At 40.0% G+C, this 19,075-nt stretch overlaps 1 protein-coding gene across 5 annotated transcripts in view; it reads right to left on the reverse strand.

Annotated features, from left to right (window-relative positions):
- gabbr1a (gamma-aminobutyric acid (GABA) B receptor, 1a) overlaps positions 1 to 19,075 on the reverse strand; it is a 59,777-nt gene that overhangs the window by 34,837 nt on the left and 5,865 nt on the right. For all 5 annotated transcript variants that reach the window (XM_064350131.1, XM_064350113.1, XM_064350137.1 and 2 more), the window contains exons 2-6: positions 17,209 to 17,295; positions 15,203 to 15,267; positions 13,167 to 13,305; positions 12,689 to 12,874; positions 10,596 to 10,613 (exon numbers count right to left, since the gene is read on the reverse strand). In XM_064350131.1, coding sequence (XP_064206201.1) covers positions 10,596 to 10,613; positions 12,689 to 12,874; positions 13,167 to 13,305; positions 15,203 to 15,267; positions 17,209 to 17,287 — 487 coding nt within the window. In that variant the 5' untranslated portion in view covers positions 17,288 to 17,295. The remainder of the gene's footprint in view (positions 1 to 10,595; positions 10,614 to 12,688; positions 12,875 to 13,166; positions 13,306 to 15,202; positions 15,268 to 17,208; positions 17,296 to 19,075) is intronic.

Genomic DNA, 19,075 nt, shown 5'->3' on the forward strand with positions numbered 1-19,075 from the left:
GTGTGAAAACCACCATGTCACTCATTTAATTGCATTTTACTCTAGGGTACCTACAATGACATTCTCTTAAAGTCCTCTAGGCTGGGTAGCCCTTTTCAAACATTTACAGTGTGGTATAGCATCAGTGGTTATGCAGGAGTGTCCACTCCTCTGTGCCTCTTAGTGCTGTTATCCATAGCCCTATCCCTCAGCTGAACTGCGGTGTGAAATATTACAGGTGCTGTTTAATAACACACCTGCTGTTTAAACCGCCTGTCCCTCTAAATCACCTCCCATAATTTTTCTTCTGTTAACCTACCCGTTGCTGACTTGGACTTGCACACGCAGTCTGTCTGAATGTAGTGCACTGCATCCTCCGCCAGTTATAATACGTATATTCCTTACAGCATTAACCAGTCACTCTTTCTTACTGTTCCTCCCATCCCCCCTTTTCTCCCCTGCTCCTCTCTATCCCGGATCCTCGATGTAATAATGTTAATGTACTCTGCGGTACTTTGATGAAATACATACTAATCTCTCAGATTGGCTGTCTGAGCATTTGGTTTAAACCGGCTCTACATAGCACTTCAACTGCCACTAGTGGGTTTTCTATTCATCTCATATTTCATGTTTCTCTCGCTATGACATTTTTACTTTTTACTACAACTTAGTCACGGAGAATTCTCATCCTGCTGCCACTGCTGTGCATCATTTAGTATTTCATCTTAATTCTGGAAAATTAAAAAAATATTAACATATTGGAGCCCGAACACTAACCACTGCCACAAACATTTCCTTCATTGATACCACTTCAACCAGCGGCGTCGCTAGGGGTGGGCTTCCGGGACTGAAGCCCCGGATGTTTTTCGTCCAGCCCCGGACCTTTTGACACCAAAAAAAAAAAAAAAATTTGACACCCAAAAAAAGAGATACAGCACCAAATTCTATTTAATGCAGCCCTAACGTAAACAAATCACCCCCTTCAAATTGAACAGTAAGTAACCTAACCGACCAGTAGGCGCAGTAGGTTGCAATCATTCGATGGCTAACACTGGTGTAGTTCAGTTCAGCCAGTTCAGTCACAGAGTTCTGAGTGACAGACTAACAGTTCTACTTGTCTGACAAAAGACTACGCACTACGCAGAATTCTGTAGACGAGTCTGAATATTTCTCATTCAGTAACGTTAGTGTCAGTGAACTGTCTGAAACGATGGATATCCGCCGATTTTTAAAGAAAATATCGAGGCAGGTTGTTGAGGAGGAGATTCAATGATGAGATTGACAGTGTTACAGCGGGTGTTGAGAGCCAGTCAGCAGCCGGAGAGTGAAGAGCAGCTAGCTTCAGGTTTGTGGAGGGCAGCACAAGGTTGATGATACTGACTATACATGCAGCTAATTGTGATTAACTAAAATTAGGCTATTAGCGAGCTAAAACCAGATTTAGAAGTTTAACGTCAGCAAAATGATTATTCGTGATGCCAGCTCAGTAACGTTAGTGCGGCTAACGTTAGCTAACAACGTTAGCTAGCTAGCAACGTAACTGGCTGGCTAAGCCAGCTAACGTTGTTAGCTATGTATTCTTTTTAGCTTGCATGCCCAGTACCTTGCCAGTTTACATGCTATTACATATCATCGTTAAAGCCATTACATATCATCACTCACAGCTGCATAGGATAAGCAGCTAGGTAGTTAGCTAGCTATTTATGGGTAGTATTTTGTTTATTAATTTAGTTACAGTATATCTTATACATATTCTGGTAACTAAGTGTTTTTGTAAAGCCAGTTATATTGAACCACGTGGCTATTTACTCTGTTAGTCTGTTTCTCTACTGTAACATAACCAGTTACACTAATTATGTAATTACTATGTCTTCATTCTGCTTTGCAATATAGCCACATACATACATATCACATTCACTCAACATTATATCCCTATACTAGCCAGTGTAGTATAGCACTGTCACTATTATTTTTTTGTAATCTACAGTAATGTTTGTATGTGTAGTAATATAATAACTTGGCCCCAAAAAAATCCGTGCGCAAACTAAGACTCCCCTTGGGGCTAAGCCCCTGATGTCTTTGAATCCTAGAAACGGCCTGACTTCAACCCTTGTGAATAAAAAGCACTTCTAGTGAAGAAAGTTGCAGAGCGGAGGGTATTGAATGATGGATGAGACATTTAAGCAAAGCCAAACGAAGGCAATTAACCTGTGCTGCTTGCTTTGGACATATCCCCGCTCAATAAGTAGACTACCAAGCAAATAAATCTCCATGTTAATAATAGAAGTAGTTTAGAAAAGCGGGATATTTTAATGTGAGATGTGTGCCTTACTGAGCTCTCTGAGACAGGAGCGGATTAGTGAGAGCTAGCCAATCCCCTGCTCTCTGAGAACTCCACATGCGCCTCCATGGCATTTGGCCTCTCCTCACACCCCCCACCGGCACTTCCTCTCTCATTCCTGCAGAGCAGCATTAATAATTCACACGTGATCTTTAGTTTTGGTTTAATGAATGAAAAGTGTACAGTCAAACACACACACAGACACGCACACACACACACACGCACATGGACACACAGGCACACACACATGCACGCACACGCACATACACATGCACACACACGCACACCTCGTTCCCTTCAGATTCAATTGCTGCACTCTTGCATACTGAGAGCATGCAAAGAAAATCTGTACGTGTCAGAATGCTGTTTTGAGTCACAGACTGAGAATACGACTGAATTATGACGAAGGCGACCTTATTCTCTTGTTTGTTCTAGTGCATTTATGATTGTGTCAGTCCACACATTTCCACACACAGATAGGGGCTGGGTATTAACCTTTCCCCTGTGGAGAATGCAAGAAGTGGGAGGTGAAGGCATGCTGAGAACCAGGAGGTGTATCCTTACTGACTCACTGCAGAAGAACAAAACACATTCTGTGTGCACAGGGAGAGCGAGGGTTAATGTAAGATCAATTAATGTGGCAGCTTAAACAGGACAGTCCAGCAAATTACATCAGCACTACACTGAAATAGGCTCATTAAACAAAAGTCAACTGATGTTTTTGTTTCCTTCATTTTTGTTAAATATTATATCAAAATGAGAGGTGCTCAGCTTTTTGCCTGTATACATTATGCAAAAGGTGTAGTTAATTGTTTTCAGATGACTATGATCTAAGATGTTTAGGATAAGTCCCGTATCATCATACATTTAGCATTTCTTTAGTTGCTATAATCAGGACAGATTAGTAGACTTTTTGACATGTAATCCAATTTTACAGAATACATTTACTGCATTGTGGGTATAGTAGTTAATAATATATAATTATGCCCCTGTCATCAGTGCTTATTACTCAGTGTCACTATTGTGACATCATCCCCCATCATGGACCAGCACTTGGTGTAATCATTATTTACAATTTACAATTGTTGGACGCAAGCCTTGGGCACTGTGTTCAACCACACCCATCATGCCAGCATGAAAACATACATGTGCATACTTGCACACTTGGGGATAATGTTGAATTAAGACAATCATTATGAATCTGTATTTCTACATTGGTACACTTTTGATCAACACTCTACAAACTGGGTTTAGGAGATTTTTGTTTGCACAAAGACACTCCTCTTGGAATGACTTTCTCGGCATAAATGGTGTCAACGTGACACACTTTTTTTTTTTAACTTCTTTGCAACAAGCTTTTCAAAGCAGCACTGTTGGTGACAGTCTAAAATTAACATGCAATGTTTTGATGAAGATTGGATTTATTTATGCTCTGAGCCAGACAAGAAACAATTTATATCACATGCCCAATCAGTTGGTCACACCAACCATTACCTTTCATTTGTACTAAAAACCTTTTCACATTAATACAGTTAATACAGCGGATCCCGAACATAGTAGTTCCCCTAATGCAACTGTACAAATGTGTGTGAAAGCTCATAGATAGCATGTACTGTCACTGTTCAGAAACATGAGTGATTTCCGTACTTCAGGGCTATGGCTACAACCATTTCTGACCAATAAAATTAATCTCCTTGTCTCCAGTCAGATGCATTATTAGGATACGTTTAGCAGCTATTTTCTTACATCACAGTGTTTGTGTACTATGACAACAATACATATTTATTGTTTCCTTTTTCTCTGTGGCTGGCAGCTTATGTTGAATGTTTACCATTCAAATGCAATCTTGACATATGAGGCCATTTTAAAATGTATATAACTTGATTTGCTCAGCTGCAGAGACAAGTGGTCTTATCAAATCTCAGTACAGATTGAATGAATATGTTAAAATGACTGTGAATAATATTTGTACAATTACATCCTTTAGCACGAAAAATCAGTGCCTGTCTATTGTGTTTAATTAATTTTATATCATTTCAGTATTGTACACAGTTGGTTTTCACAGATGAAAATACTAATATTGGGAGTTATTGATTTAGCCCACCATGCCTCCCTGCATGGCTCTTGTAAATAATGGATTTTATTTTCATTTGCATTTATTTTACGAAGTCAAGGTTACCTCCCCAAGGTATAAGTTAAGGTATAAGCCCATCTTTACTTGTATATTATGTAGTGTAATAGCGCCTCTATGTGGAGACAATGAGATCTGCAGCTTCAGTAAGTATTCAATACCATAACGTTTTCAGTTGAATATTGACATTCTGAACAATATTTCAGATTTAAACAAAAAATAAAAATACAGGGTGACTCGCTGGATGTTGCCTCCAGAACACACACTACATCATGTTGTGAAGTGGATTATGTTGACAAACTCAAGTTTATATGGTGTATTATGTTGACATGGCCAAATGCATGTACATAGTGTTATGCCAAGTAGGCTAACTCCAGTTCTGCCATCACTGACATTTTATCTAGAAGCTGAATGTTGAGGTATCGCCAGTTTAATGTGTGGGCATGAGGCCAGTGTTTGCCAGCACAGTATCTAAGCATAACCTAATATCCGTGGAGCTTTGGCAACATTCATATTACTCTTTGATTCGTTGATACGTTGATGCATTCCTAATTATGTTCTACTACCAGAATGTGCCACAGTACCTCTATAGGTGAACTGCTGAAATGCCTCCAGTGCAGCCCTGTTTTGGAGCCCTCACTCTGCAAGACAAAATGTTCCTGTGGGTTGTGTATTGCTATTCAGGCAGCGGTGTCCTCCCCATTGTCTCTTTTTAGCAACCCAGAGGCCTTGTCATGTGACTTGTCTTTATCCATTCTCACACTGAGCCTTTGTGTTTCAACTGCCTCCACTGGGTTCAGTGGCTCTGCTATGAGATGGACACATTTGAAGAGCAACAGTTGTATGTCCAGGAAAGCTGATATATATATATATATATATATATCTTGGGCTGTACTTCTGACAAACAGCATTGCTTTGCCCTGGTTTAATTGTCTAAAACTTCTCATGTCAAAAAAATGGTGAATGTAAGCAAACAACATACTGGGTTTACTAGGTCTCTACCCTCTGCCCTGCTTCACGTTGCATCCTTTGAGTCTACAAGTAAATATTCTCATTTTGCTGTAATGCTTTGTAACTGCTACATCAAACACCCAGATATCGTACACTCCAACGCTCAAATCAGCTCCCTCCGAAAAATCTTGAGGGAGATTTTCATTGGTAGTCAAAGCCAGTGACAGACAGGCAGTATGGTATTTGTGCCACTTATTCATTTTCTAAGATCCTCATTCAAAAGTATATCAAGACAAAGACATGAGGTACATAAGGTATACTAGATCTTTCTGTAAATTTGGCATGACACAAACCATTCATGATGACATCAGAAAAGGAACATTTTCTCACAATGGCCAATAATAGATACTAGGTAATATTTATTAAGTGACAAATACATATCCCTGGTTTTTCCCACAGTGCCTACACAGTGTAAAAACTGCCAATCCAATCAGTGTTTTTAATTATCAGAGCTACCCTGCCATCTCTCCCCAGACTTGCCAGTTCTTCCATGTACAGATTGTACTGACTGCTACTCTTCACTTTGGCAGATTTAATGGAACTTTTTTTATCTGCTTCCAGCTTTTGCTATCCCTCAAGGAGGCCACACACACACATACATGCTCCAGTCTTCGTTTGGACTACAAGCCAGTGTCTCTGCTGCCTGTGACTTTATTAATTTGCCAATATAAATTGGCACAGAATGGCAAGAACCATGGTAACGGTTTGATTCTGAAATCTTAACAGATTTTCAGCTTATCTGTATATCAGTGATGTGTTATTAGTCTGTTGCCATGCCCTGTTATTACTGCTTTATGATGGCATTGTAAGTTTCTCTGGATGAAGCATCTGGCAAATAGATAAATAGAAATATCATCTCATATTAATATACAATGGAAATTTAAAAAGGGAAGTGCTTTGTCAGTCCTCTCATGTTGATTTCTATCAAATTTCAGTGTAATCCAGTACTTAAATGTTTTTGGGTTACTTGTCCTTTTTGTTCAACAAAATCCCTGGTCGCTGAAGAAAATGTCTTAATTTTACTCCAATACATTTCCTTGGCCTCCTGTTTTTTGTTGTTTTTGTCAAGAACACTCCTTCTGGGTAGGTCTTTGGCAGGTTAGTTGTTCCTTATTTTATGTTGGTAAGCGGATTGTAGGCGCCTTGTAACATACATCATCTTGTGATGCACCTGGACACATCATCAGTGATGTTACCTGGGGTCATTGGGTGTTTCGGGTCTTTCAACAATCAGACACCCTCACCCAGGCGACCCAGCCAGGGTTGATCAAGCCCCGGCTTGTGTCCAGGTAGCGCTACCCCACCCATGGCTCTCCTCTCCTGATCCACAGCCACCTAGAAGCAACTTCTGCTGCCTCAAGGGCCAACTAGATGGCGCTTCGCCTACTGGCCCCTGTGATGCCCAGCATGTTGTAGACCCTGCAGAGGGACTGGCCTGCGAGCCCTCTGCATCCCACCTCAATGGGCTCGAACCTCGCAAAACCTCTTTGAAAATGAATGAGCCAGATATGAGTACAATTTATCATCATTAATGCAAACCTTCTGTTGTTATGGTAACCAACCACGAAGATCTGTCTGACTGAACAGTACAGTATGTACTACGCATGGTTGTACTTTGTTATGTAAAAGGTGTGCTTCAGACCTAAACTCCAAAACAGTAGTAGGCATTCAACTTCCAGGCTTTGTTTGTGTTCCTTGTTTACATGCTCCTTTTTTTGAATTGCATTCCACAAATCCATCAATGAAATATGCAGGTGTTGTAATTTCAAAATGCAAACACTGACGTTCACTGGCTTGGACCAATCACTTTTTACAAGCTAGTGTATGCAAGCGTTTGCATTTATTTTGGCCATATTTCATTTTTCAATCCTCTGTCTAGTGCTACTTATGAACTGTAGTGATTTTCAATTTTAGTTGATGTGAGTGAGCTGTAAGAAATGTGTATTACAAGTCAGTTAGACTGAGGCAATTGACTTAATCAGCATAAACCTATGCCTAATCATAAACACTTAATTGTATTTGTTTTCTGGTAGTATGTACAGTACCCTCTTAGGATTTTATTCAATTTGCAAAATGTATTGTAAACTGAATATATTTAAAACAGAAACCAGCAGTATTCTACACAATGAAACAATACTCCTTCTTTCCTATAATTTTCCATTACTCTTTGCAGGATAACAGTTCCTTTCAGGTCACTGCCAGAATGCAGGAATCTCTTTCCAAACGTCGACGTACAGATTTTTTATGTTAATGATCTTTCACTGCCCCTCACTGGTCATAAGTGGTATGACATCCACTTTTGACTTCACTGGGCTTCCTGCTCTGGCCCCCTCAGCCTTCAAATACCTATGATCTCTCACACAAATCTGCTATGCAGAGCTCAGCTTACACATTGTTAGACCACTTTGGGTGCAAATATGTTATTTATTCTACATTATACTCTAGGCAAAATATTCCAGCTGCTTGAAGCACAGCGGCCCTCACCAGCCTCCTCTAAAATTCCTCTAAAGGCCCCATTATCCAGTACTGAGGCCTTGCCTCCATAACTAAGGTTATTTTAGTACTGCATCAAACCACTTACAGTATATGAAGTGAATATGCTGAGAACGGGGCCTGTGTATCATACAGGCAAGTGCTGTCATCACAAAATATACTGTCACCTTAATCATAGATTGATGCCAGTGCAAATAATTATGAATATTTATATTCATAACTAGTTTACAGATAAATGTCCTTTTTCCACTAAAGCTCAAAATTGTGGAGTGTGTGGTCATAGGCACCAGGGGGTGCCATTGCACCCCCACAAATTGTCATCACCATCACAATCTCCCTTTATTGATATCATACTGTAGAACTGCCTCCTAGACATGCGGAATGGCTTGAATCCTTCACTCCCATACTTCTGAATGAACTATTCAAATTAGTTTCTTCTTCCAGATCATCCTCCTGTTCTCTTGACCCCATGCACACAAAGCTACTGAAGGAGATGTTGCCTGTCCTTGGCAAATCAATTTTTCATATAATGAAGTCTTCAAGAAGAAAAAAAGTATTTTATGAAATCAAGCCACTGCTCAAGAAATCTCATTTGGATTCCACAGACCTTGCTGACTACAGACCTATTTCAAACCACCAATTTCTATCAAAGATCCTTGAGAAATGTGTAGCTCAGCAGTTCTCTTCCTTCTCAGCAGCTCTCTTCAATGTGTATGAGAGGTTTCAGTCTGGTTTTAGGAAGCATCATAATACTTATAGACTATTGAATGATCTGTTTCTCTCCCTTGATTGTGGCTGTAACAATGTTCTTGTCCTGCTTGACCTAAGTGTTGCCTTGGATACCATAGACTACCGAATTCTCCTCCATAGGCTTGGTGAAATTAGTTGGTGTCATTGGGCAAGCCCTTATGTGGTTTAAATCTTATTTCTATGACCGATCTCAGTCTGTTAGGGCAAACAATAAATCATGTGAGTATTCCAGAGTAAACTTTGGAGTACCTCAAGGATCTGTGTTTGGGTCCTTAGCTCTTTTCTCTGTACATGCTTCCCCTTGGGGACATCATAAGCAGACATGGTGTTAATTATCACTGCTATGCAGATGATACACAACTATATACATATATTAGTGAGTCAAATTAGAGGCCTGTCTTAAAGACATGATGGCTTGGATGTTTCCTCATGTTGAATTCTGATAAAACTGAGCTACTTAATGCTTAGCATACTTTTTAGTTCGGCCAGAGCAGAAAAGACACCAGCACCACCAGCAGGGGCTTTTGTTGAGTGCGGATGGTGGTTTGAGCCTCCAAGTCTGTTCAGATGGCCGTCATTTTTTTCACTTCATCCAATGTCCTCCTCTCCTAGATACCTAGACAGATGTGCAGGTGAATTCAGTGCCTCTATTTCCACTGCATAAAATCAATGGTAGGGTATCTGCTGAGAAATAATAGTATTAATGAATAAATCAATAGCAATAATACTTAACAAATTTTGGCAAAGTTTAGAACAAATTCCAATTGCATTGTAACATGAAGTCATTGCAACAGAATGACAGAGTGATGATGGCATTGCTCTTATTCATAGTAGCCATCTTTGCATCTTTGTTCACCAATTTACACTCTGCTGTACCATGTCTGGTTGATCATTAAAATGCTTAATTAGAAATACTGACATTATCTTAAAATCACAAAATAAACATCAATAAGACATACTGTAGCAAACATTTGTTTGAAATCAGTAGCCTACATGCAAAGTACCAAGGGAATATACAGGGGGAAAGGACACTGAATTCAGCAGTACACCAGGGCCTGGGTCAGTCAAGAATCATTGTTTTTATTGCTCCCTTGATCATAAATCCCCACTCCCCCCGTCCCAGCATTTGATAATCTCTTTTCTTTGCCACGCACACGACAGGCAGATTTTTAAATCCTGCGCACGCCCCTTCTCCCTTTGTCTGTTGTCTGTGGTATGAATAGTCAATCAGGAATTCCATTAACATCACTTCTGTATATATGACCTGAGCTCAATGTGTTTGCGCCCTTGCATTTATAGCTAAGCATTTTGCTATGATCTAGGCACAGAGCCCCCCCAACCACCCCACCACACTAATCACACTAAACACTAAGCTCATGGGATGGTGTCATATGATGGGTTTTTCGAACTCGTAGCAAAATCGGATAAGCACATCAGAGAAAGAAGAGGGTGAAGGTTCAACTTTCCTGAGGGCTACTGCTATTGTACCCTTGAGCAAGACACTTAATAAAATTGGTTCAGTACATACCCAGCTATAAAGTTATCCTATATGATGGTGTCTACTAAGAAAATAAATAAACCAAAATGGCAGCCGTCATTGTATTCCCCACCTTGCAAATCAATATACTTTTCATCAGTTGGAGGCTAACACACAGACGATACTGATGTAAATGGTACAGTTATATCCTAGAGGGTGCTACACATTTGTGTCAGTTGAGGCAAGTTCACCTCCCTTCACTGTACAGCACTATTGCTTTTGCGAGTTCACAGTTGTGCAAAGACCTGAAGCAAATGTAATACATTTGGAATACACCAGCTAACAGGGTACAGTATTGGCAAGAATGTCACATACTGAAATGATACACTCAAAGCAACATTTGTTGCTCCTACCTGAGTAATGTCGGTCATCTTTGAAAGGGAGAGAGAGAAAGAAGGAGAGAGATGGAACACAATACAGCATTAGTCACCAATACACAGACATACAGCAACCACATTTACATGGAATCAATTGCCTGACTAAACAACCAAACATTTAAATATTATATTAAAAGAAACAACTAAAATGAATACTGCTGACCCAAATAAAAGTAGCACATCATCATAAAACTGCATTGCACCATTTGGACAGCTCTCTGAAATAAGAAAACCTCACACTCACCGGCCACTTATTAGGTACACCTGTTCAACTGCACCCGTTAAATTCAAATATCTAATCAGCTAATCACGTGGCAGCAACTCAATGCATTTAGGCACATAGTCAATGGTCAAGACGATCTGCTGAAGTTCAAACCAAGCAGAATGGGGAAGAAAGGTGATTTAAGTGACTTTGAACGTGGCATGGTTATTGGTGCCAGACAGGCTGGTTTGAGTATTTCAGAAACTGCTGATCTACTGGGATTTTCACGCACAACCATCTCTAGGGTTTACAGAGAATGGTCCGAGAAAGAGAAAATACCCAGTGAGCGGAAGTTCTCTGGGCAAAAATGCCTTGTTGATGGCAGAGGTCAGAGGAGAATTGCCAGCTTGGTTTCAGCTGATAGAAAGGCAACAGTAACTCAAATAACCACTTGTTACAACCGAGGTATGCAGAAGAGCATTTCTGAAGGCACAACACGTCGAACCTTGAAGCAGACGGGCTACAGCAGCAGAATACCACACTGGGTGCCACTCCTGTCAGCTAAAAACAGGAAACTGAGGCTACAATTGGCATGCTCTCACCAAGATTGGAAAAACGTTGCCTGAACTGATGAGTCTCGATTTCTGCTGCGACATTCAGATGGTAGGGTCAGAATTTGGCGTAAACAACATGAAAGCATGGATCCATCCTGCCTTATTTCAACAATTCAGGCTGGTGGTGGTGGTATAATGGTGTGGGGGATATTTTCTTGGCACACTTTGGGTCCCTTAGTACCAATTGAGCATCATTTAAACGCCACAGCCTACCTGAATATTGTTGCTGACCATGTCGATCCCTTTATGACCACAGTGTACCCATCTTCTGATGGCTACTTACAGCAGGATAGTGCACCATGTTACAAAGCTCAAATCATCTCAAACTGGTTTCTTGAACATGACAATGAGTTCACTGTACTCAAATGGCCTCCACAGTCACCAGATCTCAATCCAATAGAGCACCTTTGGGATGTGGTGGAACAGGAGATTTGCATCATGGATATGCAGCCGACAAATCTGCAGCAACTGCGTGATGCTATCATGTCAATATGGACCAAAATCTCTGAAGAATGTTTCCAGCACCTTGTTGAATCTATTCCACAAAGAACTAAGGCAGTTCTGAAGGCAAAAGGGGGTCCAACCTGGTACTAGCAAAGTGTACCTAATAAAGTGGCCGGTTAGTGTATATTGTACCACAAAGCATATTGAAATACTCTGAAATATGAAAACCTTCTGTTGTATCACAAAGAATACTGAGGATTTACTGATTGTTAATACATTCAGTTTATTTCTAAACCAATTCCCCTTTCAAGCATGTTACCGTTTTACTGAATTAGTATGAAAATACGAATGAATAAAAGGAATTTGTCATTATTTTAATGCGATTTCAGTGAAAGGATTTGCTCTGCCTTTTGTTTCCAGCTGCATGTGTTGATATTTTGCCTATTTTGCAAATAGGTATGTACATAACACTCATTCGTGTGTAGAAGGACTCACAGTAAATTCCAATGATACACTTAATAGTAAGGTACTATTAGTCCGTATCAAGATTTGGTCTGGTTTGCCCCTCTGGATGGGAAGGATTGCAAAAATGACTGAGCTGCTTCTGGGAGAGAGTTTGGTGTTCACCTAAAATAGCATCCTAGAATGTTGTTTTTGCTGTACTCGGGCCTCCATCTGTGAGCTTTGTCTGTGAACACTTTCAGTTCTTTCTTATCCAAGCAGACAAAAGCACTGACAGACACACACACACACACAAACACACACACGGGTGCCCTGGATAAACACGCAGAGCAGACACGCACACTCACAGTGGCAGACTGGTTTGGGTGAGTCCCACTTCCCCAGCTTGGTACACAGAGTGGAGTTTCGGCCCACCAGAATGAAGCCGGTCAGGCAGCTGTACTGCAGCATAGTGCCCTCCACCGGAGGCCCAGGGGGCCACGCTGCCACCTGCCCGTTCTCCAGGGACGTCCACACACGTGGGCATAGCAGCACTGGTGCAGAGAAGGAAAGACACTGGGCTCAGGCACACTGCAACATTGCTGCACATCAATTTACTGGAGGAACTATGGAAAACTGGTCACTTCCCCATCAGCTTGAACAAGTTTGAACATACCAACATTTGACAAAATATGAAAAAGACATTAAAGAGAAAGAAAGAAAGACAGATCTGGCCTCTTTGACATTAGACTTGATGAGGAAAGTTATTTTCTGATTTAATACATGTAATATAGAGGGTAACGGAAGAGCTGCATGACAGAGATTCACAAGGTGAGTGGCACATACAGCATCTGCTCCGCAGGGTCATGTCAGTCCAGGTGCCATTGGGAAGGCACTTCCGGACCTTAGGTCCCACGATAACTCTGTTCCCCCGGCAGATGTACTCTATCTCATAGTCCACTGGCAGTATCTGCACACTGCGTATCTGCAGAGGGCGAAAGGGAAGGTCAAGAGCCGTGTTAGAGGGCATCCAAACAAAACACACCACAAACACTGCCATCCATTATTGTAAAAGCAGACATTAAGAAAGGTTGGATCGATTGCTCACGTGTGTGGCTGATTTGCAAATATGGCAAGTATGGTGGTTTGTAAAATGATGTATGTATTTATTCTTTTGGACTTTTATAAAGATAGAAAAAAATTATTTCAAAAATTTTAGTGTCACACATAATGACACTCCTCCTTATTCGTTAATTCAGCTGAAAGACCTCTGTAGGAATCACAAATGCCCTCAATGCAATTTATTTCTAATGTGTTTGCTTGTGTAAACAGCAACTGTGATATGAATAATACACTGCATTCTGGCAATGTATTCATAATATCTGCTGCTAATGGGGGGGGGACATGACCTCCAAATGCATGTATGTATGGGGACCATGTATGTGAGTAACTACAACTACCAGTTACCTTGTGCTAATTGGTAATAAAGTGACACAATGCACAAATTCAGAATCCATCAATGTTGTGAATATTAAACATTAAAGCCAGTGTAAAACTGATTGGTATATGGTTTCGCAATGTTTTTGAGATTTAATATTCTAAGGAAATAAATTGGGATATATGAGCGAAAGGGGACTGACATAACTCTAGTGGACAGAGACGCCTGACCACCAGAACTCCTCTCACACAGAAGCTGTTTTTGTGGTGTGATTTAGATTATTATTATTTCTTTATTTATTTATTTTCCAAACTAACCTCAAAGTCCCGAACGGCTACAATCTGAGATCTTAGAAATGTTCATTAAAAATATGAAAGTTGGGACTACTTAACCTGCATGGAAGTAGGTCCTGGGGGGACATTTTTGAGAAAACATCAAATGGTCCCCCATCATGTTGTATTGGGTGGTACTGTAAATATCCCAACAAACAACATCTTGAAGATTTTCTGCTTGCAGTCCCCCCCAAAGTTGAAATGAGGTCTACGTCCCTGGCACCCTTAGCTGTAAGCCAACCCTAGCACTGATGTAGAGCATCCAGCCACTACCTCTTTTCACTCTGCAGTTCACCAGCTGAGCAACACGGCCATTCTGCTGAAGGAGAACGGATGCAGACTACAGGCACTCAAACGACCAGAGGAGTCGCTCGTGCGTGATGAGGTGGGGAAATACAGCCGTCTCTCCCAGAGAAACGCTACAGCCAACTTTACTGTGGTCCATCAAGCACTACAGCTTCAGCAGCATTCAAGCTGGGCCAAAGAGATGAAATGTTGTAAACCGGTCTCCCATAAGAGTTCCATTAAGCAAAATGAATTTACCCTCCGGCTCTAAAAGTAGTGGAAATAGATATTTCTTTATCTCTAGTCTCCAGTCTGTGGCTGTCAATCTGCGTGTTAATTGCATGTCTTTGTAGAGCCACCCAACGCCTAAAGCCGTTAAACAGTTCTCAACCGTTTGTTTTTTGTGACTGGCAACAACATTTCTGGCTCATGAAAATACATATACACACTACAGGTTCTACTGAACGGACTCTCCTTGGAAACGTCTGACTCATTTTAAAACCTGGCGGCTATAGCTCACAATCATTACATTGTAAGCCAGAGGTGTGAAACTCAATTTCTGGAGGTTTTAGGGTTTGCTTATTATAAACAGTCAATTTAGGCTTTGGAATAAAGCTCTGCGGACTCTAGACAATCAGTTCAACTGACTTTGGTGCTGAAAAACCAAAAAACCTCAGACGAAATGGCCCCCCAGGACTGGGGACTATAACACCTGCTGCAGGCCATTAAGGGTGAGAGGAACACCGGCATCACCATTATTGCATAAAAACAAATTTCTCAAAAACTATATATCCTTTCTGAAGTTAAATCCAAGAAATCAGCTGTACCTGCTCCTGGGTCAGCCCTCTGTATCGTATCCCTCCATCTCGTGGAGGACGAATTATAGCACAGCCTGCAGAAGAAAGGATCAGACCAGAGATTACGCCATAGAAACAATCAGACAGAAAGTTCAGACAGCCAATATGCAACTAAATTTCCTCTCCCATAGAAAATACCCTGTCAAAACTCCTCAGACACAGCATCGTATTTCATAACAAGATCTCCAAGAGATGTAAATCTATCACAATGTCAAGCATGCAGTGCAGTGGTCTGGACCTAGAATGTGGCGATACAGGTGCAGCAACACAACTGTACACTTTTCTACACAAATGTAGAAGTACTTAAATGAATTTTTCCATTAAATTCCAGCTGTGTAAATAAATAGCTACATATATTAAGGTGTGCATGGATAAGAGTGTTTGTTCAATGAGATATTTAAATAAGAAGCTTAAAAAGAAATGGCTAGATGTACTCTATCAAGCACGCAATCAAGATCCATGTTTGGGGGGTTACTATATCATGTCTGTCGATGAGATGCTCTAGGGAGTGTATGACTGGAGGATGTCTTTCCTTCATATCTAAAATGTACTGCCCATCCTTTCATCTAAACCCAAAGTTATATCCTTAAAGGCATAGTTCACCATAAAATTAATGTTATTTATTAATTTCCTAACCTTGAGAAAAGTCTTTTGACCTAACAATGCCAGCTCTCTGCAACAACTTTTTATAGACTTGATTAGTCTATCAAAAATGCTTCATGAGGCCTCATTTCAAAATAGTTAATTAGTTCAAAAACCTTAAGAATCATTAATTAAAATTAAAATTTTAATTCAAAGTAGTTTTCTTTTTTCAACAATTTTCAGTGAAGACTGAGATAAAGATACTATTGAATGCACTTTCATACGTTTCTTTTGTGTGGCCTAGTTTGTGTCTCTATTCTTGAACGTCTTAAACTGCGCACTGCAATTAACAAAGCAGCACCCTGAAAAATACTATACTGTTGTACCTATCATTGAGATATCCTAGTTTAAGAATAATGTATTTTTATATCCAGATTTCAACCATCACAATGCTCTTTACATGGAGATGTTACACTAATTCACACTAATCCACACCAACCATCAATATGTAGCACCAACACTGCTGCATGAACTTACAGCACAGATCAGGACAAGAAAGAAATGTTTGTTTATCTAACTGAATTACTGTTCAGATTTGATAGAGGCAGACTGGGGAGCATAGCTTTCAATACCCAAGTCATTCAGAAACAAATATGCCTGGGGCGTCTAAATAAAATGGTTATTTAAAATATGGTCATGCTTCACTTATGAGACAGGTGTTACCTTAGGGCCTAAAACTATATTCAGAAGAATAATGGACTGTGTCAAATAAATGCTACGGTGGTTGCCTCTGAATGACAATGCAGAGCAGAAACACTGCTATAAAAATGGCCTTTACTCTAGCCTAACACTTCACCAACTGATTCAAATGATATATTCTTGAATGTGCCCCTGTAGCTTCTCACCCCAGATCTGGTAGCATTATTGATTTAAGCAGCAGAGAAGCTGCTGGAATACAAGCTTTCAGGACTGCAGCTGTGTGAAACTCATCTAAGACCTGGTTCTTTACGCCAGTGGGATGCAGCTCACACACCATGAGACAACTGAAAGACTGGCGTACAGTAGAGACGACGTGCACTAGTAGAGGTATTCAGGATCGGACCTTCTATAATATGAATACAATATGCACCTGAAATTTGTATTGCTTCAACCTCACAAAAACATATTTACACTCTGCACTTGTCGATCACTGACAGTACGTTTCAGGACTGGATTCAAGCTAAATATTTTGTTGGCCTCAAATGTTTCTCTGTGCTGCAATTCTGCTTTACTCCAGGAAGTTTCCACATAAATCAGAGGATTTTTATAAAAGGTTTTTATAAAGTGATCATATTTGGAAGCACAAAGAGACATGAACATTCACACAAATACAAACACACATCTTTGCAGGTTACCTCCAGTCGTTGAATTATGTATTGCCACAGTGAGAGATGGTACAATGGCGAGAGTTAAAATAAACAATAATAGTGCCATTCCACTATCTGCAGAGAGAGAGAGAGAAGGAGAAGGATGGTTAATAATGCATATTAATCCCGCTGAGCTCACTGACAGACAGAATTACTCCCAAAAATAACCACCCCAAATCTCACTTGTATGAAATATATGGCAATCAACATGGCCCACTAGTTAATGCACATACACACACAACATTGGGAACCACTCCATGTATCACATTATTTGGCCTCATTTACCAAAGTAGTAACATGGAAGCCTGATTTGAATGTTATTCCTAATAAAACACAGCAGAAAACTTGAATGTGTGCAAGTAATATAACATTGTTCCTGGAATGCAATATTTTACTTTAATTACTAATAATTACTTTACATTTCAATGCATTACACAGGCACTGTGCAATAAACAATTTCCCACATATATTGACAGGAAACTTTACGGAAACATTTAACAAAATTACCCATGTATATGTATATCAGACTTATATCACATTTACGCATGTAAATGTAATTACATGAGCACAAGGCTAATATAAAGAAAAGAGACTTTTTTCATTTAGAAAAATTTGAGCCAAATGCTTTGTATTTTCTGTGTAATTAGCTGCCCAAATTAAAAACTGAGGGGAAATATCATACCACAAAGACAATGAATTACAACAGTAAACATACACAATCGAACACCAATTTCATCAAAGGGACTTATCCAGGCAATAAAATGTAAAGCACAAACAGTGCAAGGGTTAAATTATTTAAAAAGTGCTATTTAAAATAATTGATAAATAGCAAAAAGAAAGCAATGAATAAAGTTAAATGAATGAATGAATAAATGAATGAATGAATGAATGAATGAAGAAATGAAGTTCCACATACGTCCTGCAGGTGTCAGCAGAGCCCAGTACAACACAACCGTGCAGAAATATGTGGCTGGTGATTGTTGCTTCAAGGACCTTTCCAGTTACAGCTATAGTAGGTAGCAGGTAGAGGGGTACAGTACCAGGTTTGCTTGAGTTGTGAATCCAACAGGGAATCGTGTAAATTGTATGAATTACAATAGATGCATGCTATTCCCATTTTAATGTATATTGAAATGTAAATACTAAAGTAATAACAGTTTTACATTAGATAAGTCTTCATGGGAAATGTGTCCCATACCCAGCAGAATTCTCAGTGGTGTATCCATGCTTGCGGAGTTGGAATAAGCCCAAACAGGAGCACAAGTTGATTTAACTCTCACACTTTGCTGTGTAGGTGTATAGAAAATTATTTTCTCTAAAAATGAATATGTAACAAACCACCATAATCTGGAGAATCATAGTACTTGAAATGAGAGCCTATAAACATGCCAGTGTACTGTTACTGGTATTTGTAGCTCATTAGCAGATCTATTCATCGCAAAGACTTTCAAACACTCATTATTTATTTAAAGATACTGAACTAAGGAAGGAAGCATCCATATGGAATTCTGCAAACTGAGAAATCCTTCTTCCTGTCTCTCTCCATCTGCTTAATTCCCTCAGTCTCCGACCTTTATATCCCTTGTGTTCTGTACACTTTCACCATCACTCTAATCGTACATATTGTTTTGCAATGCATAGGCACCCATGCATATACAAGCACACGTTCACTGGTCGCAATGAGTATAGACATGTAACAGAAGGCACTCCTTCTCTCAGACAGTAATGGGAGCAGGCAGCTCTGCCTAATTCTGTTGCTTGGCAACTACTCACTATCCCTCCCTCTCTCTCTCTCTCTCTCTCTCTCTCTCTATCTGTCAGTCAGTTTCCATAATTTTCCCTTTTTAGACCCCTC

This window comes from Anguilla rostrata, chromosome 1, assembly GCF_018555375.3.
Source record: "Anguilla rostrata isolate EN2019 chromosome 1, ASM1855537v3, whole genome shotgun sequence".
Taxonomy (NCBI): Eukaryota; Metazoa; Chordata; class Actinopteri; order Anguilliformes; family Anguillidae; genus Anguilla; species Anguilla rostrata.